The sequence below is a fragment of the Chiloscyllium punctatum genome, chromosome 46 (genome assembly GCF_047496795.1).
Source record: "Chiloscyllium punctatum isolate Juve2018m chromosome 46, sChiPun1.3, whole genome shotgun sequence".
Taxonomy (NCBI): Eukaryota; Metazoa; Chordata; class Chondrichthyes; order Orectolobiformes; family Hemiscylliidae; genus Chiloscyllium; species Chiloscyllium punctatum.
The window spans coordinates 34105182-34129261 of record NC_092784.1 but is presented as its reverse complement, the minus strand read 5'-3'; the positions used below and the strand labels follow the sequence as shown (position 1 = coordinate 34129261).

General features: G+C 49.9%; 1 protein-coding gene across 2 annotated transcripts in view; it reads left to right on the top strand.

Moving 5' to 3' along the window:
* Positions 1-24080, top strand: part of LOC140467945 (zinc finger protein Gfi-1b-like) — a 110955-nt gene that overhangs the window by 52866 nt on the left and 34009 nt on the right. For both annotated transcript variants that reach the window (XM_072564026.1, XM_072564025.1), the window contains exon 4: positions 19575-19819. In XM_072564026.1, the coding sequence (XP_072420127.1) occupies positions 19575-19819 (245 nt within the window). The remainder of the gene's footprint in view (positions 1-19574; positions 19820-24080) is intronic.

The following is a 24080-nucleotide window of genomic DNA, read 5'->3' as shown; positions in this document are numbered from 1 at the left end:
CTATGCTCTGTGCTCTGTGTTCTGTGTTCTGTGTTCTGTGTTCTGTGCTCTGTGCTCTGTGTTCTGTGTTCTGTGCTCTGTGTTCTGTGCTCTGTGTTCTGTGTTCTGTGCTCTGTGCTCTGTGCTCTGTGCTCTTTGCTCTGTGTTCTGTGCTCTGTGCTCTGTGCTCTGTGCTCTGTGCTCTGTGCTCTGTGCTCTGTGCTCTGTGTTCTGTGCTCTGTGTTCTGTGCTCTGTGTTCTGTGCTCTGTGTTCTGTGTTCTATGCTCTGTGTTCTGTGCTCTTTGCTCTGTGCTCTGTGTTCTGTGCTCTTTGCTCTGTGCTCTGTGTTCTGTGCTCTGTGTTCTGTGCTCTGTGTTCTGTGCTCTGTGTTCTGTGTTCTATGCTCTGTGTTCTGTGCTCTTTGCTCTGTGCTCTGTGTTCTGTGCTCTTTGCTCTGTGCTCTGTGTTCTGTTCTCTGTGCTCTGTGTTCTGTGCTCTGTGTTCTGTGCTCTTTGCTCTGTGCTCTGTGTTCTGTGCTCTGTGCTCTGTGCTCTGTGTTCTGTGTTCTGTGCTCTGTGCTCTGTGTTCTGTTCTCTGTGTTCTGTGTTCTGTGCTCTGTGCTCTGTTCTCTGTGTTCTGTGCTCTGTGCTCTGTGCTCTGTGTTCTGTTCTCTGTGTTCTGTGTTCTGTGCTCTGTGCTCTGTTCTCTGTGTTCTGTGCTCTGTGCTCTGTGTTCTGTGCTCTGTGTTCTGTGCTCTTTGCTCTGTGCTCTGTGTTCTGTGCTCTGTGCTCTGTGCTCTGTGTTCTATGCTCTGTGCTCTGTGTTATGTGTTCTATGCTCTGTGCTCTGTGTTCTCTGTTCGGTGTTCTATGCTCTGTGCTCTGTGTTCTGTGCTCTGTGCTCTGTGCTCTGTGTTCTCTGTTCTGTGTTCTGTGCTCTGTGTTCTGTGTTCTCTGTTCTGTGCTCTGTGTTCTCTGTTCGGTGTTCTGTGTTCTCTGTTGTGTGCTCTGTGTTCTGTGTTCTGTGTTCTCTGTTCTGTGCTCTGTGTTCTGTGCTCTGTGTTCTGTGCTCTGTGTTCTGTGCTCTGTGTTCTGTGTTCTGTGCTCTGTGCTCTGTGTTCCGTGTTCTGTGCTCTGTGTTCTATGTTCTGTGTTCTGTGTTCTGTGTTCTGTGTTCTCTGTTCTGTGCTCTGTGTTCTGTGCTCTGTGTTCTGTGCTCTGTGCTCTGTGCTCTGTGCTCTGTGTTCTGTGCTCTGTGCTCTGTGCTCTGTGCTCTGTGTTCTGTGCTCTGTGTTCTGTGCTCTGTGTTCTGTGTTCTGTGCTCTGTGTTCTGTGCTCTGTGTTCTGTGTTCTGTGCTCTGTGCTCTGTGCTCTGTGTTCTGTGTTCTGTGCTCTGTGTTCTGTGTTCTGTGTTCTGTGTTCTGTGCTCTGTGTTCTGTGCTCTGTGCTCTGTGCTCTGTGCTCTGTGCTCTGTGCTCTGTGTTCTGTGCTCTGTGCTCTGTGCTCTGTGCTCTGTGCTCTGTGCTCTGTGTTCTGTGTTCTGTGCTCTGTGTTCTGTGCTCTGTGTTCTGTGTTCTGTGCTCTGTGTTCTGTGCTCTGTGCTCTGTGTTCTGTGCTCTGTGCTCTGTGTTCTGTGCTCTGTGCTCTGTGCTCTGTGCTCTGTGTTCTGTGTTCTGTGTTCTGTGCTCTGTGCTCTGTGCTCTGTGTTCTGTGCTCTGTGCTCTGTGCTCTGTGCTCTGTGTTCTGTGCTCTGTGCTCTGTGCTCTGTGTTCTGTGTTCTGTGTTCTGTGTTCTGTGCTCTGTGCTCTGTTCTCTGTTCTGTGTTCTGTGCTCTGTGTTCTGTGCTCTGTGTTCTGTGTTCTGTGCTCTGTGCTCTGTGTTCTGTGCTCTGTGTTCTGTGTTCTGTGCTCTGTGCTCTGTGCTCTGTGCTCTGTGCTCTGTGTTCTGTGTTCTGTGTTCTGTGTTCTGTGCTCTGTGCTCTGTGTTCTGTGCTCTGTGTTCGGTGTTCTGTGTTCTCTGTTCTGTGCTCTGTGCTCTGTGTTCTGTGCTCTGTGTTCTGTGTTCTGTGCTCTGTGCTCTGTGTTCTCTGTTCGGTGTTCTGTGCTCTGTGCTCTGTGCTCTGTGCTCTGTTCTCTGTGTTCTGTGCTCTGTGTTCTGTGCTCTGTGCTCTGTGTTCTCTGTTCTGTGCTCTGTGCTCTGTGTTCTGTGTTCTATGCTCTGTGCTCTGTGTTCTGTGTTCTGTGTTCTGTGTTCTGTGTTCTGTGCTCTGTGTTCTGTGTTCTGTGTTCTGTGTTCTGTGCTCTGTGCTCTGTGTTCTGTGCTCTGTGTTCTGTGTTCTGTGCTCTGTGTTCTGTGCTCTGTGTTCTGTGTTCTGTGTTCTGTGTTCTATGCTCTGTGCTCTGTGCTCTGTGTTCTGTGTTCTGTGTTCTGTGCTCTGTGCTCTGTGCTCTGTGCTCTGTGTTCTCTGTTCTGTGCTCTGTGTTCTGTGTTCTCTGTTCAGTGTTCTGTGTTCTCTGTTCAGTGTTCTGTGTTCTCTGTTCTGTGTTCTGTGTTCTGTGCTCTGTGCTCTGTGCTCTGTGCTCTGTGTTCTGTGCTCTGTGTTCTGTGCTCTGTGTTCTGTGCTCTGTGTTCTGTGCTCTGTGTTCTGTGCTCTGTGTTCTGTGTTCTGTGTTCTATGCTCTGTGCTCTGTGTTCTGTGCTCTGTGCTCTGTGTTCTGTGTTCTATGCTCTGTGCTCTGTGTTCTGTGTTCTGTGCTCTGTGTTCTGTGTTCTATGCTCTGTGCTCTGTGTTCTGTGCTCTGTGTTCTGTGTTCTGTGCTCTGTGTTCTGTGCTCTGTGTTCTGTGCTCTGTGTTCTGTGTTCTGTGTTCTGTGTTCTGTGCTCTGTGTTCTGTGCTCTGTGTTCTGTGCTCTGTGTTCTGTGCTCTGTGTTCTGTGTTCTGTGCTCTGTGCTCTGTGTTCTGTGTTCTGTGCTCTGTGTTCTGTGCTCTGTGCTCTGTGTTCTGTGCTCTGTGCTCTGTGCTCTGTGTTCTGTGTTCTGTGCTCTTTGCTCTGTGTTCTATGTTCTGTGTTCTGTGCTCTGTGCTCTGTGTTCTGTGTTCTGTGTTCTATGTTCTGTGCTCTGTGTTCTGTGTTCTCTGTTCGGTGTTCTGTGTTCTCTGTTCGGTGTTCGGTGTTCTGTGTTCTCTGTTCTGTGTTCTGTGCTCTGTGTTCTGTGTTCTGTGCTCTGTGTTCTGTGTTCTATGCTCTGTGCTCTGTGTTCTGTGTTCTGTGCTCTGTGTTCTGTGCTCTGTGTTCTGTGTTCTGTGTTCTGTGTTCTGTGCTCTGTGTTCTGTGCTCTGTGTTCTGTGCTCTGTGCTCTGTGCTCTGTGTTCTGTGTTCTATGCTCTGTGCTCTGTGTTCTGTGCTCTGTGCTCTGTGCTCTGTGTTCTGTGCTCTGTGCTCTGTGTTCTGTGCTCTGTGCTCTGTGCTCTGTGTTCTGTGTTCTGTGCTCTTTGCTCTGTGTTCTATGTTCTGTGTTCTGTGCTCTGTGCTCTGTGCTCTGTGTTCTGTGTTCTATGTTCTGTGCTCTGTGTTCTGTGTTCTCTGTTCGGTGTTCTGTGTTCTCTGTTCGGTGTTCGGTGTTCTGTGTTCTCTGTTCTGTGTTCTGTGCTCTGTGTTCTCTGTTCTGTGTTCTCTGTTCGGTGTTCTGTGTTCTCTGTTCTCTGTTCGGTGTTCGGTGTTCTGTGTTCTCTGTTCTGTGTTCTCTGTTCGGTGTTCTGTGTTCTCTGTTCTGTGTTCTCTGTTCGGTGTTCTGTGTTCTCTGTTCTGTGTTCTCTGTTCGGTGTTCTGTGTTCTCTGTTCTGTGCTCTGTGTTCTCTGTTCGGTGTTCTGTGTTCTCTGTTCGGTGTTCGGTGTTCTGTGTTCTCTGTTCTGTGTTCTCTGTTCGGTGTTCTGTGTTCTCTGTTCTGTGTTCTGTGTTCTGTGTTCTGTGTTCTGTGTTCTGTGTTCTGTGCTCTGTGCTCTGTGTTCTCTGTTCGGTGTTCTGTGTTCTGTGCTCTGTGCTCTGTGTTCTGTGTTCTGTGTTCTCTGTTCTGTGCTCTGTGTTCTCTGTTCGGTGTTCTGTGTTCTCTGTTGTGTGCTCTGTGTTCTGTGTTCTCTGTTCTGTGTTCTATGCTCTGTGCTCTGTGCTCTGTGTTCTGTGCTCTGTGCTCTGTGCTCTGTGTTCTGTGCTCTGTGCTCTGTGCTCTGTGTTCTGTGCTCTGTGCTCTGTGCTCTGTGTTCTGTGTTCTGTGTTCTATGCTCTGTGCTCTGTGCTCTGTGTTCTGTGCTCTGTGCTCTGTGCTCTGTGTTCTGTGTTCTGTGTTCTCTGTTCTGTGCTCTGTGCTCTGTGTTCTGTGCTCTGTGTTCTGTGTTCTGTGTTCTATGCTCTGTGCTCTGTGTTCTGTGTTCTGTGCTCTGTGCTCTGTGCTCTGTGCTCTGTGCTCTGTGTTCTGTGCTCTGTGTTCTGTGTTCTATGCTCTGTGTTCTGTGCTCTGTGTTCTGTGTTCTCTGTTCTGTGTTCTGTGTTCTCTGTTCTGTGTTCTGTGGTCTGTGCTCTGTGCTCTGTGCTCTGTGTTCTGTGCTCTGTGTTCTGTGCTCTGTGCTCTGTGTTCTGTGTTCTGTGTTCTATGCTCTGTGTTCTATGCTCTGTGTTCTGTGCTCTGTGTTCTGTGTTCTGTGTTCTCTGTTCTGTGCTCTGTGCTCTGTGTTCTGTGCTCTCTGCTCTGTGTTCTGTGCTCTGTGCTCTGTGTTCTGTGCTCTGTGCTCTGTGTTCTGTGCTCTGTGTTCTGTGTTCTGTGCTCTGTGTTCTGTGCTCTGTGTTCTGTGTTCTCTGTTCTGTGTTCTGTGTTCTCTGTTCTGTGTTCTGTGGTCTGTGCTCTGTGCTCTGTGTTCTGTGCTCTGTGTTCTGTGCTCTGTGCTCTGTGTTCTGTGTTCTGTGTTCTATGCTCTGTGTTCTATGCTCTGTGTTCTGTGCTCTGTGTTCTGTGTTCTGTGTTCTCTGTTCTGTGCTCTGTGCTCTGTGTTCTGTGCTCTCTGCTCTGTGTTCTGTGCTCTGTGTTCTGTGCTCTGTGCTCTGTGTTCTGTGCTCTGTGTTCTGTGCTCTGTGTTCTGTGCTCTGTGTTCTGTGTTCTGTGCTCTGTGTTCTGTGCTCTGTGTTCTGTGCTCTGTGTTCTGTGTTCTATGCTCTGTGTTCTGTGTTCTATGCTCTGTGCTCTGTGTTCTGTGTTCTCTGTTCTGTGCTGTGTGCTCTGTGTTCTGTGTTCTCTGTTCGGTGTTCTGTGTTCTCTGTTCGGTGTTCTGTGTTCTGTGTTCTCTGTTCTGTGCTCTGTGTTCTGTGTTCTCTGTTCTGTGCTCTGTGTTCTGTGCTCTGTGTTCTGTGCTCTGTGTTCTGTGCTCGGTGCTCTGTGCTCTGTGCTCTGTGTTCTGTGCTCTGTGTTCTGTGTTCTATGCTCTGTGTTCTGTGCTCTGTGTTCTGTGTTCTCTGTTCTGTGCTCTGTGCTCTGTGCTCTGTGTTCTATGCTCTGTGTTCTCTGTTTGGTGTTCTGTGTTCTGTGTTCTCTGTTCTGTGCTCTGTGTTCTGTGCTCTGTGCTCTGTGTTCTGTGCTCTGTGTTCTGTGCTTTGTGTTCTGTGCTCTGTGCTCTGTGTTCTGTGCTCTGTGTTCTGTGCTCTGTGCTCTGTGTTCTGTGCTCTGTGTTCTGTGCTTTGTGTTCTGTGCTCTGTGCTCTGTGTTCTGTGCTCTGTGTTCTGTGTTCTATGCTCTGTGTTCTGTGTTCTGTGTTCTGTGTTCTATGCTCTGTGCTCTGTGTTCTGTGTTCTCTGTTCTGTGCTGTGTGCTCTGTGTTCTGTGTTCTCTGTTCGGTGTTCTGTGTTCTATGCTCTGTGCTCTGTGTTCTGTGTTCTCTGTTCTGTGCTGTGTGCTCTGTGTTCTGTGTTCTCTGTTCGGTGTTCTGTGTTCTCTGTTCGGTGTTCTGTGTTCTGTGTTCTCTGTTCTGTGCTCTGTGTTCTGTGCTCTGTGCTCGGTGCTCTGTGCTCAGTGCTCTGTGCTCTGTGCTCTGTGTTCTGTGCTCTGTGTTCTGTGCTCTGTGTTCTGTGCTCTGTGCTCTGTGTTCTGTGTTCTATGCTCTGTGTTCTGTGTTCTATGCTCTGTGCTCTGTGTTCTATGCTCTGTGCTCTGTGTTCTGTGTTCTCTGTTCTGTGCTGTGTGCTCTGTGTTCTGTGTTCGGTGTTCTGTGTTCTGTGTTCTCTGTTCTGTGCTCTGTGTTCTGTGCTCTGTGCTCTGTGTTCTGTGCTCGGTGCTCTGTGCTCTGTGTTCTGTGCTCTGTGTTCTGTGTTCTATGCTCTGTGCTCTGTGCTCTGTGCTCTGTGCTCTGTGCTCTGTGTTCTGTGTTCTCTGTTCTGTGTTCTCTGTTCTGTGCTCTGTGCTCTGTGCTCTGTGTTCTGTGTTCTATGCTCTGTGTTCTGTGCTCTGTGCTCTGTGCTCTGTGTTCTGTGCTCTGTGCTCTGTGTTCTGTGTTCTGTGCTCTGTGTTCTGTGCTCTGTGTTCTGTGTTCTATGCTCTGTGTTCTGTGTTCTATGCTCTGTGCTCTGTGTTCTGTGTTCTCTGTTCTGTGCTGTGTGCTCTGTGTTCTGTGTTCTCTGTTCGGTGTTCTGTGTTCTCTGTTCGGTGTTCTGTGTTCTGTGTTCTCTGTTCTGTGCTCTGTGTTCTGTGCTCTGTGCTCTGTGTTCTGTGCTCGATGCTCGGTGCTCTGTGCTCTGTGCTCTGTGCTCTGTGTTCTGTGCTCTGTGCTCTGTGTTCTGTGTTCTCTGTTCTGTGCTCTGTGCTCTGTGCTCTGTATTCTGTGTTCTATGCTCTGTGTTCTCTGTTTGGTGTTCTGTGTTCTGTGTTCTCTGTTCTCTGTTCGGTGTTCTGTGTTCTCTGTTCTGTGTTCTCTGTTCTGTGTTCTGTGTTCTATGTTCTGTGCTCTGTGTTCTGTGTTCTCTGTTCGGTGTTCTGTGTTCTCTGTTCGGTGTTCGGTGTTCTGTGTTCTCTGTTCTGTGTTCTGTGCTCTGTGTTCTGTGTTCTGTGCTCTGTGTTCTGTGTTCTGTGCTCTGTGTTCTGTGCTCTGTGTTCTGTGTTCTGTGTTCTGTGTTCTGTGCTCTGTGTTCTGTGCTCTGTGTTCTGTGCTCTGTGTTCTGTGCTCTGTGCTCTGTGTTCTGTGTTCTATGCTCTGTGCTCTGTGTTCTGTGCTCTGTGCTCTGTGCTCTGTGTTCTGTGCTCTGTGCTCTGTGTTCTGTGCTCTGTGCTCTGTGCTCTGTGTTCTGTGTTCTGTGCTCTTTGCTCTGTGTTCTATGTTCTGTGTTCTGTGCTCTGTGCTCTGTGCTCTGTGTTCTATGTTCTGTGCTCTGTGCTCTGTGTTCTGTGCTCTGTGTTCTGTGTTCTCTGTTCGGTGTTCTGTGTTCTGTGTTCTCTGTTCTGTGTTCTCTGTTCTCTGTTCTGTGCTCTGTGTTCTCTGTTCTGTGTTCTCTGTTCGGTGTTCTGTGTTCTCTGTTCTCTGTTCGGTGTTCGGTGTTCTGTGTTCTCTGTTCTGTGTTCTCTGTTCGGTGTTCTGTGTTCTCTGTTCTGTGTTCTCTGTTCGGTGTTCTGTGTTCTCTGTTCTGTGTTCTCTGTTCGGTGTTCTGTGTTCTCTGTTCTGTGCTCTGTGTTCTCTGTTCTGTGTTCTCTGTTCGGTGTTCGGTGTTCGGTGTTCTGTGTTCTCTGTTCTGTGTTCTCTGTTCGGTGTTCTGTGTTCTCTGTTCTGTGTTCTGTGTTCTGTGTTCTGTGTTCTGTGTTCTGTGTTCTGTGTTCTGTGTTCTGTGTTCTGTGCTCTGTGCTCTGTGTTCTCTGTTCGGTGTTCTGTGTTCTGTGCTCTGTGCTCTGTGTTCTGTGTTCTGTGTTCTCTGTTCTGTGCTCTGTGTTCTCTGTTCGGTGTTCTGTGTTCTCTGTTGTGTGCTCTGTGTTCTGTGTTCTCTGTTCTGTGTTCTCTGTTCTGTGCTCTGTGTTCTGTGCTCTGTGCTCTGTGCTCTGTGTTCTGTGTTCTGTGTTCTATGCTCTGTGCTCTGTGCTCTGTGTTCTGTGCTCTGTGCTCTGTGCTCTGTGTTCTCTGTTCTGTGTTCTCTGTTCTGTGCTCTGTGCTCTGTGTTCTGTGCTCTGTGTTCTGTGTTCTGTGTTCTATGCTCTGTGCTCTGTGTTCTGTGCTCTGTGCTCTGTGCTCTGTGCTCTGTGCTCTGTGTTCTGTGCTCTGTGTTCTGTGTTCTATGCTCTGTGTTCTGTGCTCTGTGTTCTGTGTTCTCTGTTCTGTGTTCTCTGTTCTGTGTTCTGTGGTCTGTGCTCTGTGCTCTGTGCTCTGTGTTCTGTGCTCTGTGTTCTGTGCTCTGTGCTCTGTGTTCTGTGTTCTGTGTTCTATGCTCTGTGTTCTATGCTCTGTGTTCTGTGCTCTGTGTTCTGTGTTCTGTGTTCTCTGTTCTGTGCTCTGTGCTCTGTGTTCTGTGCTCTCTGCTCTGTGTTCTGTGCTCTGTGCTCTGTGTTCTGTGCTCTGTGCTCTGTGTTCTGTGCTCTGTGTTCTGTGTTCTGTGCTCTGTGTTCTGTGCTCTGTGTTCTGTGTTCTCTGTTCTGTGTTCTGTGTTCTCTGTTCTGTGTTCTGTGGTCTGTGCTCTGTGTTCTGTGTTCTGTGCTCTGTGTTCTGTGCTCTGTGCTCTGTGTTCTGTGTTCTGTGTTCTATGCTCTGTGTTCTATGCTCTGTGTTCTGTGCTCTGTGTTCTGTGTTCTGTGTTCTCTGTTCTGTGCTCTGTGCTCTGTGTTCTGTGCTCTCTGCTCTGTGTTCTGTGCTCTGTGCTCTGTGTTCTGTGCTCTGTGCTCTGTGTTCTGTGCTCTGTGTTCTGTGCTCTGTGTTCTGTGCTCTGTGTTCTGTGCTCTGTGTTCTGTGCTCTGTGTTCTGTGTTCTATGCTCTGTGCTCTGTGTTCTGTGTTCTCTGTTCTGTGCTGTGTGCTCTGTGTTCTGTGTTCTCTGTTCGGTGTTCTGTGTTCTCTGTTCGGTGTTCTGTGTTCTGTGTTCTCTGTTCTGTGCTCTGTGTTCTGTGCTCTGTGTTCTGTGCTCTGTGTTCTGTGCTCTGTGTTCTGTGTTCTATGCTCTGTGTTCTGTGCTCTGTGCTCTGTGTTCTGTGTTCTCTGTTCTGTGCTCTGTGCTCTGTGCTCTGTGTTCTCTGTTTGGTGTTCTGTGTTCTGTGTTCTCTGTTCTGTGCTCTGTGTTCTGTGCTCTGTGCTCTGTGTTCTGTGCTCTGTGTTCTGTGCTTTGTGTTCTGTGCTCTGTGCTCTGTGTTCTGTGTTCTATGCTCTGTGTTCTGTGTTCTGTGTTCTGTGTTCTATGCTCTGTGCTCTGTGTTCTGTGTTCTCTGTTCTGTGCTGTGTGCTCTGTGTTCTGTGTTCTCTGTTCGGTGTTCTGTGTTCTCTGTTCGGTGTTCTGTGTTCTGTGTTCTCTGTTCTGTGCTCTGTGCTCGGTGCTCTGTGCTCGGTGCTCTGTGCTCAGTGCTCTGTGCTCTGTGCTCTGTGCTCTGTGCTCTGTGTTCTGTGTTCTATGCTCTGTGTTCTGTGTTCTATGCTCTGTGCTCTGTGTTCTATGCTCTGTGCTCTGTGTTCTGTGTTCTCTGTTCTGTGCTGTGTGCTCTGTGTTCTGTGTTCGGTGTTCTGTGTTCTGTGTTCTCTGTTCTGTGCTCGGTGCTCTGTGCTCTGTGTTCTGTGCTCTGTGTTCTGTGTTCTATGCTCTGTGTTCTGTGCTCTGTGCTCTGTGCTCTGTGCTCTGTGTTCTGTGTTCTCTGTTCTGTGTTCTCTGTTCTGTGCTCTGTGCTCTGTGCTCTGTGTTCTGTGTTCTATGCTCTGTGTTCTGTGCTCTGTGCTCTGTGCTCTGTGTTCTGTGCTCTGTGCTCTGTGTTCTGTGTTCTGTGCTCTGTGTTCTGTGCTCTGTGTTCTGTGTTCTATGCTCTGTGTTCTGTGTTCTATGCTCTGTGCTCTGTGTTCTGTGTTCTCTGTTCTGTGCTGTGTGCTCTGTGTTCTGTGTTCTCTGTTCGGTGTTCTGTGTTCTCTGTTCGGTGTTCTGTGTTCTGTGTTCTCTGTTCTGTGCTCTGTGTTCTGTGCTCTGTGCTCTGTGTTCTGTGCTCGATGCTCGGTGCTCTGTGCTCTGTGCTCTGTGCTCTGTGTTCTGTGCTCTGTGCTCTGTGTTCTGTGTTCTCTGTTCTGTGCTCTGTGCTCTGTGCTCTGTATTCTGTGTTCTATGCTCTGTGTTCTCTGTTTGGTGTTCTGTGTTCTGTGTTCTCTGTTCTCTGTTCGGTGTTCTGTGTTCTGTGCTCTGTGTTCTCTGTTCTGTGTTCTGTGCTCTGTGTTCTGTGTTCTCTGTTCTGTGCTCTGTGTTCTGTGCACCGTGTTCTATGCTCTGTGCTCTGTGCTCTGTGTTCTGTGTTCTGTGTTCTGTGTTCTGTGTTCTGTGTTCTCTGTTCGGTGTTCTGTGTTCTCTGTTCTGTGCTCTGTGTTCTGTGCTCTGTGTTCTCTGTTCGGTGTTCTGTGTTCTCTGTTCAGTGTTCTGTGTTCTCTGTTCTGTGCTCTGTGCTCTGTGTTCTGTGTTCTCTGTTCAGTGTTCTGTGTTCTCTGTTCTGTGTTCTGTGCTCTGTGCTCTGTGTTCTGTGCACCGTGTTCTATGCTCTGTGCTCTGTGTTCTGTGTTCTATGCTCTGTGCTCTGTGCTCTGTGTTCTGTGCTCTGTGTTCTGTGCTCTGTGTTCTGTGCTCTGTGTTCTCTGTTCTGTGTTCTCTGTTCTGTGTTCTGTGTTCTGTGTTCTGTGTTCTGTGTTCTGTGTTCTGTGTTCTGTGCTCTGTGCTCTGTGCTCTGTGCTCTGTGTTCTGTGCTCTGTGTTCTCTGTTCTGTGTTCTGTGCTCTGTGTTCTCTGTTCTGTGTTCTCTGTTCTGTGTTCTCTGTTCTGTGTTCTCTGTTTGGTGTTCTGTGTTCTCTGTTCTGTGTTCTGTGTTCTCTGTTCTGTGTTCTCTGTTCTGTGCTCTGTGCTCTGTGTTCTGTGTTCTCTGTTCTGTGCTCTGTGCTCTGTGCTCTGTGTTCTCTGTTCTGTGCTCTGTGCTCTGTGCTCTGTGTTCTCTGTTCTGTGCTCTGTGTTCTGTGCTCTGTGTTCTGTGCTCTGTGTTCTGTGCTCTGTGTTCTGTGCTCTGTGTTCTCTGTTCGGTGTTCTGTGTTCTCTGTTCAGTGTTCTGTGCTCTGTGCTCTGTGTTCTGTGCACCGTGTTCTGTGCTCTGTGTTCTGTGTTCTATGCTCTGTGCTCTGTGCTCTGTGTTCTGTGCTCTGTGTTCTGTGCTCTGTGTTCTCTGTTCTGTGTTCTCTGTTCGGTGTTCTGTGTTCTCTGTTCTGTGTTCTGTGCTCTGTGCTCTGTGTTCTGTGTTCTCTGTTCTGTGTTCTGTGTTCTGTGCTCTCTGCTCTGTGTTCTGTGCTCTCTGCTCTGTGTTCTATGCTCTGTGTTTGGTGTTCTGTGTTCTCTGTTCGTTGTTCTGTGTTCTGTGCTCTGTGCTCTGTGCTCTGTGCTCTGTGTTCTGTGCTCTGTGTTCTGTTCACCGTGTTCTATGCTCTGTGCTCTGTGTTCTGTGTTCTATGCTCTCTGCTCTGTGTTCTGTGTTCTATGCTCTGTGCTCTGTGTTTGGTGTTCTGTGTTCTCTGTTTGGTGTTCTGTGCTCTGTGTTCTGTGCTCTGTGTTCTGTGCTCTGTGTTCTGTGCTCTGTGCTCTGTGTTCTTTGCTCTGTGCTCTGTGTTCTGTGCTCTGTGTTCTGTGCTCTGTGCTCTGTGCTCTGTGTTCTTTGCTCTGTGCTCTGTGTTCTGTGCTCTGTGTTCTGTGCTCTGTGTTCTGTGTTCTGTGTTCTGTGCTCTGTGCTCTGTGCTCTGTGCTCTGTGTTCTGTTCACCGTGCTCTGTGTTCTATGCTCTGTGCTCTGTGTTCTGTGCTCTGTGTTCTGTTCACCGTGTTCTATGCTCTGTGCTCTGTGTTCTGTGTTCTATGCTCTGTGCTCTGTGTTTGGTGTTCTGTGTTCTCTGTTTGGTGTTCTGTGCTCTGTGTTCTGTGCTCTGTGTTCTGTGTTCTATGCTCTGTGCTCTGTGTTCTGTGTTCTGTGCTCTGTGCTCTGTGCTCTGTGTTCTGTGCTCTGTGTTCTGTGCTCTGTGCTCTGTGCTCTGTGTTCTGTGTTCTATGCTCTGTGCTCTGTGTTCTGTGTTCTATGCTCTGTGCTCTGTGTTCTGTGCTCTGTGCTCTGTGCTCTGTGTTCTGTGCTCTGTGTTCTGTGCTCTTTGCTCTGTGTTCTATGTTCTGTGTTCTGTGCTCTGTGCTCTGTGTTCTGTGCTCTGTGCTCTGTGTTCTGTGCTCTGTGTTCTGTGCTCTGTGTTCTGTGCTCTGTGTTCTGTGTTCTGTGTTCTGTGCTCTGTGTTCTGTGTTCTCGGTTCTGTGTTCTCTGTTCGGTGTTCTGTGTTCTCTGTTCGGTGTTCTGTGTTCTGTGTTCTCTGTTCGGTGTTCGGTGTTCTGTGTTCTCTGTTCTGTGCTCTGTGTTCTGTGCTCTGTGTTCTCTGTTCTGTGTTCTCTGTTCGGTGTTCTGTGTTCTCTGTTCGGTGTTCGGTGTTCTGTGTTCTCTGTTCTGTGTTCTCTGTTCTGTGTTCTGTGTTCTGTGCTCTGTGCTCTGTGTTCTCTGTTCGGTGTTCTGTGTTCTGTGCTCTGTGTTCTGTGTTCTCTGTTCTGTGCTCTGTGTTCTCTGTTCGGTGTTCTGTGTTCTGTGTTCTCTGTTGTGTGCTCTGTGTTCTGTGTTTTCTGTTCTGTGCTCTGTGTTCTGTGCTCTGTGTTCTGTGCTCTGTGTTCTGTGTTCTGTGTTCTGTGTTCTATGCTCTGTGCTCTGTGCTCTGTGTTCTGTGTTCTGTGCTCTGTGCTCTGTGCTCTGTGCTCTGTGTTCTGTGTTCTGTGCTCTGTGTTCTGTGCTCTGTGTTCTGTGTTCTCTGTTCTGTGTTCTCTGTTCTGTGTTCTGTGGTCTGTGCTCTGTGTTCTGTGCTCTGTGTTCTGTGCTCTGTGTTCTGTGCTCTGTGTTCTGTGCTCTGTGCTCTATGCTCTGTGTTCTGTGCTCTGTGTTCTGTGTTCTGTGTTCTGTGCTCTGTGCTCTGTGTTCTGTGCTCTCTGCTCTGTGTTCTGTGCTCTGTGTTCTATGCTCTGTGTTCTGTGCTCTGTGCTCTGTGCTCTGTGCTCTGTGCTCTGTGTTCTGTGCTCTGTGTTCTGTGCTCTGTGTTCTGTGTTCTATGCTCTGTGTTCTATGCTCTGTGTTCTGTGCTCTGTGTTCTGTGCTCTGTGTTCTGTGCTCTGTGCTCTGTGCTCTGTGCTCTGTGTTCTGTGCTCTGTGTTCTGTGCTCTGTGCTCTGTGTTCTGTGCTCTGTGCTCTGTGCTCTGTGCTCTGTGCTCTGTGCTCTGTGTTCTGTGCTCTGTGTTCTATGCTCTGTGTTCTGTGCTCTGTGTTCTGTGCTCTGTGTTCTGTGCTCTGTGTTCTGTGCTCTGTGCTCTGTGCTCTGTGTTCTGTGCTCTGTGTTCTGTGCTCTGTGTTCTATGCTCTGTGTTCTGTGCTCTGTGCTCTGTGCTCTGTGCTCTGTGCTCTGTGCTCTGTGTTCTGTGCTCTGTGTTCTGTGCTCTGTGTTCTGTGCTCTGTGTTCTGTGCTCTGTGCTCTGTGCTCTGTGTTCTGTGTTCTGTGTTCTGTGCTCTGTGTTCTGTGTTCTATGCTCTGTGTTCTGTGTTCTATGCTCTGTGCTCTGTGTTCTGTGTTCTCTGTTCTGTGCTGTGTGCTCTGTGTTCTGTGTTCTCTGTTCGGTGTTCTGTGTTCTCTGTTCTCTGTTCGGTGTTCTGTGTTCTGTGTTCTGTGTTCTCTGTTCTGTGCTCTGTGTTCTGTGCTCTGTGTTCTATGCTCTGTGCTCTGTGTTCTGTGCTCTGTGCTCTGTGCTCTGTGCTCTGTGTTCTGTGCTCTGTGTTCTGTGCTCTGTATTCTGTGTTCTGTGCTCTGTGTTCTGTGTTCTATGCTCTGTGTTCTGTGCTCTGTGTTCTGTGTTCTATGCTCTGTGTTCTGTGCTCTGTGCTCTGTGTTCTGTGTTCTATGCTCTGTGTTCTGTGCTCTGTGCTCTGTGTTCTGTGTTCTATGCTCTGTGCTCTGTGCTCTGTGTTCTGTGCTCTGTGCTCTGTGTTCTGTGTTCTATGCTCTGTGCTCTGTGTTCTCTGTTTGGTGTTCTGTGTTCTCTGTTCGGTGTTCTGTGTTCTATGCTCTGTGTTCTCTGTTCTGTGCTCTGTGCTCTGTGCACCGTGTTCTATGCTCTGTGCTCTGTGCTCTGTGCTCTGTGCTCTGTGCTCTGTGCTCTGTATTCTGTGTTCTATGCTCTGTGTTCTCTGTTTGGTGTTCTGTGTTCTCTGTTCGGTGTTCTGTGTTCTGTGCTCTGTGTTCTCTGTTCTGTGCTCTGTGCTCTGTGTTCTGTGTTCTCTGTTCTGTGCTCTGTGTTCTGTGCACCGTGTTCTATGCTCTGTGCTCTGTGCTCTGTGCTCTGTGCTCTGTGCTCTGTGCTCTGTGTTCTGTGTTCTCTGTTCGGTGTTCTGTGTTCTCTGTTCTGTGTTCTCTGTTATGTGCTCTGTGTTCTGTGCTCTGTGTTCTGTGCTCTGTGTTCTGTGCTCTGTGTTCTCTGTTCGGTGTTCTGTGTTCTCTGTTCAGTGTTCTGTGTTCAGTGCTCTGTGTTCTCTGTTCGGTGTTCTGTGTTCTGTGCTCTGTGTTCTGTGCACCGTGTTCTATGCTCTGTGCTCTGTGTTCTGTGCTCTGTGCTCTGTGTTCTGTGCTCTGTGCTCTGTGTTCTGTTCTCTGTGTTCTGTGTTCTGTGTTCTATGCTCTGTGTTCTGTGCTCTGTGTTCTGTGCTCTGTGTTCTCTGTTCTGTGTTCTCTGTTCGGTGTTCTGTGTTCTCTGTTCTGTGTTCTGTGTTCTGTGCTCTGTGTTCTCTGTTCTGTGCTCTGTGCTCTGTGTTCTGTGCTCTGTGTTCTGTGGTCTGTGTTCTGTGCTCTGTGTTCTGTGCTCTGTGTTCTGTGCTCTGTGTTCTCTGTTCTGTGTTCTCTGTTCGGTGTTCTGTGTTCTCTGTTCTGTGTTCTGTGTTCTGTGTTCTGTGCTCTGTGTTCTCTGTTCTGTGCTCTGTGCTCTGTGTTCTGTGTTCTATGCTCTGTGCTCTGTGTTTGGTGTTCTGTGTTCTCTGTTCGTTGTTCTGTGCTCTGTGTTCTGTGCTCTGTGTTCTGTTCACCGTGTTCTATGCTCTGTGCTCTGTGTTCTGTGTTCTATGCTCTGTGCTCTGTGTTTGGTGTTCTGTGTTCTCTGTTTGGTGTTCTGTGCTCTGTGCTCTGTGCTCTGTGTTCTATGCTCTATGCTCTGTGTTCTGTGTTCTGTGTTCTTTGCTCTGCTCTGTGCTCTGTGCTCTGTGTTCTGTGCTCTGTGTTCTGTGCTCTGTGTTCTGTGCTCTGTGTTCTGTGTTCTGTGTTCTGTGCTCTGTGTTCTGTGCTCTGTGTTCTGTTCACCGTGCTCTGTGTTCTATGCTCTGTGCTCTGTGCTCTGTGCTCTGTGTTCTGTGTTCTATGCTCTGTGCTCTGTGTTTGGTGTTCTGTGTTCTCTGTTCGGTGTTCTGTGTTCTCTGTTTGGTGTTCTGTGCTCTGTGTTCTGTGCTCTGTGCTCTGTGTTCTGTGTTCTATGCTCTATGCTCTGTGCTCTGTGTTCTGTGCTGTGTGCTCTGTGTTCTGTGTTCTGTGCTCTGTGTTCTGTGCTCTGTGCTGTGTGCTCTGTGTTCTGTGCTCTGTGTTCTGTGCTCTGTGTTCTGTGTTCTGTTTTCTGTGCTCTGTGTTCTCTGTTCTGTGCTCTGTGCTCTGTGTTCTGTGCTCTGTGCTCTGTGCTCTGTGTTCTGTGCTCTGTGCTCTGTGCTCTGTGTTCTGTGTTCTGTTTTCTGTGCTCTGTGCTCTGTGTTCTATGCTCTGTGCTCTGTGCTCTGTGTTCTCTGTTCTGTGCTCTGTGCTCTGTGCTCTGTGTTCTGTGCTCTGTGCTCTGTGTTCTGTGCTCTGTGTTCTGTGCTCTGTGTTCTCTGTTCTGTGCTCTGTGCTTTGTGTTCTGTGCTCTGTGCTCTGTGTTCTGTGCTCTGTGTTCTGTGCTCTGTGTTCTCTGTTCTGTGCTCTGTGCTTTGTGTTCTGTGCTCTGTGCTCTGTGTTCTCTGTTCTGTGCTCTGTGCTCTGTGTTCTGTGTTCTGTGTTCCCTGCTGTGTGTTCTAGACTCTGTGTTCTGTGTTCTAGACTCTGTGTGCTAGACTCTGTGTTCTAACTGGGATTGTTCTCCCTGAGAGAAGGCCAGCTGAGTGGAGATTTGATGTTTTTGAAGATCATGTGCGCCTTGAGTCGAGTGTAAGGAATAAGCTGTTCCTACTCATAAAAGATAATGAAAGGGGACACAGAGCACAGAGCATTGAACATGATATGCAACCGAAGCAAGTGTAAAGTCCGGAGAGCCCTTCCCACCCAGTGCGTCGTTCGGCTGTTTGGAAATCTAGTTGGGACAGGTTCAACTCAGTCATTCAAGAGAGAATTGGGTGATCATTGAATAGAAATAATCCTCAAGGGTATGAGGAAACCCCGGACATTGGCATTAGTTTATAAGGTATCGGAGCTGCGTTAGGCTATTTTGCCCGTCGAGTCTTTTCCACCATTCAATCATGGCCCCCCCATTTCTCCCCTTCTTCCTATATCCCTCCAAACCCATTACCAATTAAATATCTAACTCCACCTTAAATGTACTCTGTGCCCCATCATCTACCCTCCTTGGGGTAGCCAATTCCACAGATTCACCACCGCTTGGGAGAAAAAGTTTCTCTTCAGCTGTGTTTGCACTTTGCCAGCCATTCTGGTAAGACTCTGACCTCTCACCCTAGGATGGCCCACAAGAGGAAGCATCTGCTGCACCTCTATTTGATCCCCATCATTTACCATCTTGAATCCCTCACTTTGATCTTCCTTCGTTCTTCTCTTTACCAGAGAGTGTCGGCCTAAACTGTTCACTCTCCCTTCATACAACAAACCCCTCGCCTCCGGGATCAATCGAGTGAACCTTTCTTGGAACTGCCCCCTCCAACTTTCCTCAAACAAGGGACGCAAAATTGTGCAGCGTGGGCCAGGTGTGGGCTCACTATTACCTGGTACAGTTGCACCAATATGTCCTCACCTTTATCTTCTGTACCTTTGGCTATAAAATCTAACGATCCATTTGCTTTCTCTCTGATTTGCTGTACCCGCACCCTAGTTTTCAGTGACTGATGATCCCTCTGCACCGGAGCACCCCACAGTCTCTCCCCACTGAGCTCACCTTCCCATTGCCTTGATCCAATTGCATGAGCTCACCCGCTAAACTCCATCTGCCACATTTTGGCCCACTCTCCTAACCTAGCTTTACCCATTTGGAAGGGCCTCATTTCCTCCTTGCAATTTACTGTCCTGCCTATTTTTGTCTCACCTGCAAATTTGGCGACAGAGCGTTCTACCCCTATATCCAAGTCGTTAGCCTCGATTGTAACTAGCTGGGCTCTGAGGACCCAACCGTGTGGTACCCTATTAGTTACATCCTGCCAACCAGAAAATAAACATTGCTCCCGACTCTGTCCTGTGTCCATCAGCCAGCCATCTATCCAAATGAATAAATTACACTTAATCTTACATGGTCCAACCAGGGAATTAACCCTTTGTGCAGCACCTTATCAAACACTTCCCTGAAGTCCTGATACATTACATCAACAGGATCTCCATTGTTCACTTTGCTTGTTACATCTTTGAGAACTTTAGCATATCAGTCAAACATGATGTACCCTTCGGAAACAGTGCTGCCTCTGATAGGTAGTGTTTTGATTTTCCCAATATCCTGACATTGCTTCCTTGGCAATTGATTTGAACACCTTCCCAGTAACAGATGGTGAGCTAACTGCTCTGTAATTTCCCACATTTCACCTCCCTCGCTTTTTGCATAAGGGTGTTACGTGAGCATTTTTCAAATCCATTGGGACTCTTCCTGTGTCCAGGGAATTTTGGAATATTGTAACCCATGGATTCACTATCTCTGTCACCACTTCCTTTAATACCCTGGGATGGAGGTCATCAGGCCTGGGAGACTTATCTGTCCTCAATCCTAATAGTGGTTTGCACTGCTGCCTCACAGCACCAGGGACCCAGGTTCGATTCCCGCCTCAGGCGACTGACTGTGTGGAGTTTGCACGTTCTCCCCGTGTCTGCGTGGGTTTCCTCCGGGTGCTCCGGTTTCCTCCCACAGTCCAAAGATGTGCAGGTTAGGTGGATTGGCCATGCTAAATTGCCCGTAGTGTTCAGGGATGTGCAGGTTAGGGGTAAAAGTAGGGTAACAGGATAGGGGAATGGGTTTGGGTTGGAGGGTCGGTGTGGACTGGTTGGGCCGAAGGGCCTGTTTCCACACTGTAGGGAATCTATGGGTAGCTTTTCCCTCGCGATATTGATTGTCCCAAGTTTGACCTTGTCTACTGCCTCTGACTTTCCTGTTGTAATAGGAATGGGACTGTTATCTCCCACCGTGAAAACTGAGGCCGTTTTGAGTATCTCAGTGCTCCCCATGATCAACTTTCCAGGTTTCATCTTCCAAGGGACCAACATTTACCTGAGTGACTCTATTCCTTTTGATATCCCGACAGAAGGTTTTCCCATCCTTTTTGATATTTTGTGCCAGTTTTTTGTTTGTAATTTCCCGTCGCTGTTTGTGGTAATGTCTTCGTGTCCCTTTGTTTATGTTTGGAGGATTGCTAACCTTCCCAGCATGCCACTGGCCTTCGCAATATGGCGCTGGGTAATGCTTGTCAATGTACAGAGATGAGCGAGCACAATGGGCCGAATATCCTCCTGCGCTGTGGTCATTCAGCGTCAGGAGAGTACAGTGACCCCCCCACCCCCACCCCCCCCCCCCCCCCCCCGAGTAAGTCCCAGTTACTGCTTCCTGGTGACAAGGAGGCGGAATGTGGCGGTCACTGGCTGGGCTAGGTTTCTCGCGTATCCCTGGGGCAGATCGGAGTCAATCTCATCGGTGTCAGGCTGGAGTCACAGCAGGACAAAAGAGGCCCATTGGCCCATCAAGTCTGTACTGTCAAAGTTACAAGAGTTCCACATGTAGGCCAGACCTGATGAACATGGCAGATTTCCTCTCCTGAGAGACATTAATGAGCCAGAATGTTTTTATAACAATGATGGCATCGTGACCCATGGTGAGCCATCCATTCCAGACTTACCCTTTTTGTAAACTGAAGTCACATTTCAGCATCTTCATTGGGGTGGGATTGGGATCCCATGATCACGAGCCTGAGATCATCAATCTTAGACCACCATCCGCCCCTCAATAAAACATTGGCTCCATATGGGTCGGAGGACGAGTAAGGAAGTGTGAGGTCAGGTTAGTTGTACATTTGTATATATGGTTGTATGTTTTGATTTCAGATGACTTGCTTCTCTCTTCGGAGTCACCTCGCAGTCTCGGATTACAATTCCAACCCTACTCCTGGAGCCCTTACTCGACAGTTGGACTGAAACATCTGGTGGAGGATTATCTGTCCCCGATGTTAGATCCCAGGAGCACACTTCAGAGTCAGAACACTGCCCGAAACATGAAAGATACCAGTACTGTCGGCTACACACCGAGGAGTGTGCACCAAACTCCCTACAGCTGCAACAAATGTGACAAGGTAATGAATAACAGCCAGACGCATACACTGTCACAGTCACACACACACTGTCACAGTCACACACACACTGTCACAGTCACACACAGACACACACACTGTCACAGTCACACACACACTGTCACAGTCACACCCAGACACACACACTGTCACAGTCACACCCAGACACACACACTGTCACAGTCACACACAGACACACACACTGTCACAGTCACACACACACTGTCACAGTCACACCCAGACCCACACACTGTCACAGTCACACACACACTGTCACAGTCACACACACACTGTCACAGTCACACCCAGACCCACACACTGTCACAGTCACACACACACTGTCACAGTCACACACACACTGTCACAGTCACACACAGACACACACACTGTCACAGTCACACACACACTGTCACAGTCACACACAGACACACACACTGTCACAGTCACACACACACTGTCACAGTCACACACACACTGTCACAGTCACACCCAGACCCACACACTGTCACAGTCACACACACACTGTCACAGTCACACACACACTGTCAGTCACACCCAGACCCACACACTGTCACAGTCACACACACACTGTCACAGTCACACCCAGACCCACACACTGTCACAGTCACACACAGAGTCACAGTCACACCCAGACACACACACTGTCAAAGTCACACAAGACACACACACTGTCACAGGCACACACAGAGTCACAGTCACACACAGACACACAGACTGTCACAGTCACGCACACTGTCACAGTCACACACAGACACACACACTGTCACAGTCACGCACTGAGTCACAGTCACACACAGACACACACACTGTCACAGTCATGCACACTGTCACAGTCACACACACACTGTCAGTCACACACACTGTCACAGTCATGCACACTGTCACAGTCACACACACACACTGTCAGTCACACACACTGTCACAGTCACGCACACTCTCACAGTCACACAAAGACACACACACTGTCACAGTCACACCCAGACACACACACTGTCACAGTCACACCCAGACACACACACTGTCACAGTCACACACACACACACACTGTCAGTCATGCACAGAGTCACAGTCACACCCAGACGCGCACACTGTCACAGACACACACACTGTCACAGTCACACACACTGTCACAGTCACACACACACACACTGTCAGTCACACACACTGTCACAGTCACGCACACTGTCACAGTCACGCACAGAGTCACAGTCACACCCAGACACACACACTGTTACAGTCACACACAGAGTCACAGTCACACCCAGACGTGCACACTGTCACAGTCACGTAGAGAGTCTCATTCACACACAGACACACACACTGTCACAGTCACATACACACACTATCAGTCACACACACTGTCACAGTCATGCACACTCTCACAGTCACACACAGACACACACACTGTCACAGTCACACCCAGACACACACACTGTCACAGTTACACACTGAGTGACAATCACACCCTCAGACACACACCCATTCCCCTACCCTATACTTACCCCTGACTAATGCACCTAACACAATGGACAATTCAGCATGGCCAGTTCACCCTGACCTGCACATCTTTGGACTGTGGGAGGAAACTGGAGCACCCAGAGGGATCCAATACAGACACGGGGAGAATGTGCAAACTCCACACAGAGAGTCACCTGAGGCTGGAATCGAACCTGGGTCCCTGGGGCAGTGAGCCGCTGTGCTGCCCACCCTCTGTGTAAAACCTTTACTCCTCAGGTTGCTTTTAAGTCTCTCTCCTCTCACATTAAAAACACACCCTCTAGTTTTGAAATCTCCCACTCTGAGGAAAAAGACCTCTGCTATTTACCTTGTCTATGCCCCTCATCACTTTATAAACCTCTCCCCCCCTCAACCCCCTGAGCTGCACTGAAGAATTGTCCCTTCCTGATCAAGCACCTCCTTATAATTCAAACCCTCCTTTTCCCAGCAACATCCTGGTCATTTGTGTCTGCACCCTCCCCATCTTAATGACATCCTTCCGATAGCAGGATGACCAGGACTGGGCACAGGACTCCAAACACGACCTCATCAACATCCTGGATGATCTCAGCGTGACATCCCAACTCCTAGACTCAGTTAGACACAGTTATTTCGGACCTAACTTTCTCCCTCTCAAACTGAATATTAAATTCTCCCATTTTATGATCACTATTTCCTGGGGATTTCTGACTCTAAGGTCATTTATTTGACCTGTCTCATCATCGGTCCAGGATGGCCTTCTCCCTGAATGGCCTCAGGATATAGAGAAACTATCCCTTTCCAATCTGATTAACCCAATCAGCATGCATATTCAAGCCAGCCGTAATTATTGCTCTATTCTATTACATGCTCCTAATATTTGTTGATTTATAGTTTTTATTACACAGTAGCTACTGTTCGGGGCCCTGCTCACTGTTCCCTTCCTGTTTGTGAGCCACCACCATCCAAACAGAGATCATCTCTCACAACCAAGGTTACCTCCTCTCGGATGAACACTGCTCCCCCCCCCCACCACATTTTCCATCCATCCTGTCTTTCCAAAAGGGTCAGATACTCAAGAATGTTAAGTCGCCAGTTTTGATCTCCTTGTAGCAACGATGGCGACGAGATGATATTCTCTGAGATTATTTTGTAGCCTCAGGTATTCTATTTGTGTGGAGGAACATGGTGCTGGGACAGACGGGTGCTGGGACAGAGGGGTGTTGGGACAGAGGGGTGCTGGGACAGAGGGGTGTTGGGACAGAGGGGTGCTGGGGCCAGGGGGTGCTGGTGGACAGAGGGGGTGCTGGGACAGAGGGGGTGCTGGGACAGAGGGGTGCTGGGACAGAGGGGTGCTGGTGGACAGAGGGGTGCTGGGACAGAGGGGTGCTGGGACAGAGGGGTGCTGGTGGACAGAGGGGTGCTGGGGCCAGGGGGTGCTGGTGGACAGAGGGGGTGCTGGGACAGAGGGGTGCTGGGACAGAGGGGTGCTGGGACAGAGGGGTGCTGGGACAGAGGGGTGCTGGTGGACAGAGGGGTGCTGGGACAGAGGGGTGCTGGGACAGAGGGGTGCTGGTGGACAGAGGGGTGCTGGGACAGAGGGGTGCTGGTGGACAGAGGGGTGCTGGGACAGAGGGGTGCTGGGACAGAGGGGTGCTGGGACAGAGGGGTGCTGGTGGACAGAGGGGTGCTGGGACAGAGGGGTGCTGGGACAGAGGGGTGCTGGGACAGAGGGGTGCTGGTGGACAGAGGGGTGCTGGGACAGTGGGGGTGCTGGGACAGAGGGGTGCTGGGACAGAGGGGTGCTGGGACAGAGGGGTGCTGGTGGACAGAGGGGTGCTGGGACAGAGGGGTGCTGGGACAGAGGGGGTGCTGGGACAGAGGGGTGCTGGGACAGAGGGGTGCTGGGACAGAGGGGTGCTGGGACAGAGGGGGTGCTGGGACAGAGGGGTGCTGGTGGACAGAGGGGTGCTGGTGGACAGAGGGGTGCTGGGACAGAGGGGTGCTGGGACAGAGGGGTGCTGGGACAGAGGGGTGCTGGGACAGAGGGGTGCTGGTGGACAGAGGGGTGCTGGGACAGAGGGGTGCTGGTGGACAGAGGGGTGCTGGGACAGAGGGGTGCTGGGACACAGGGGTACTGGGACAGAGGGGGTGCTGGGACAGAGGGGTGCTGGGACAGAGGGGTGCTGGTGGACAGAGGGGTGCTGGGACAGAGGGGTGCTGGGACCGAGGGGTGCTGGGACAGTGGGGGTGCTGGTGGACAGAGGGGTGCTGGGACAGAGGGGTGCTGGGACAGAGGGGTGCTGGTGGACAGAGGGGTGCTGGTGGACAGAGGGGTGCTGGGACAGTGGGGTACTGGGACAGAGGGGTGCTGGGACAGAGGGGTGCTGGGACCGAGGGGTGCTGGTGGACAGAGGGGTGCTGGGACAGAGGGGTGCTGGTGGACAGAGGGGTGCTGGTGGACAGAGGGGTGCTGGGACAGAGGGGTGCTGGTGGACAGAGGGGTGCTGGGACAGAGGGGTGCTGGTGGACAGAGGGGTGCTGGTGGACAGAGGGGTGCTGGGACAGAGGGGTGCTGGGACAGTGGGGTACTGGGACAGTGGGGTACTGGGACAGAGGGGTGCCGGGACCGAGGGGTGCTGGGACAGTGGGGTGCTGGGACAGAGGGGTACTGGTGGACAGAGGGGTACTGGTGGACAGAGGGGTACTGGTGGACAGAGGGGTGCTGGGACAGAGGGGTGCTGGGACAGAGGGGTGCTGGGACAGT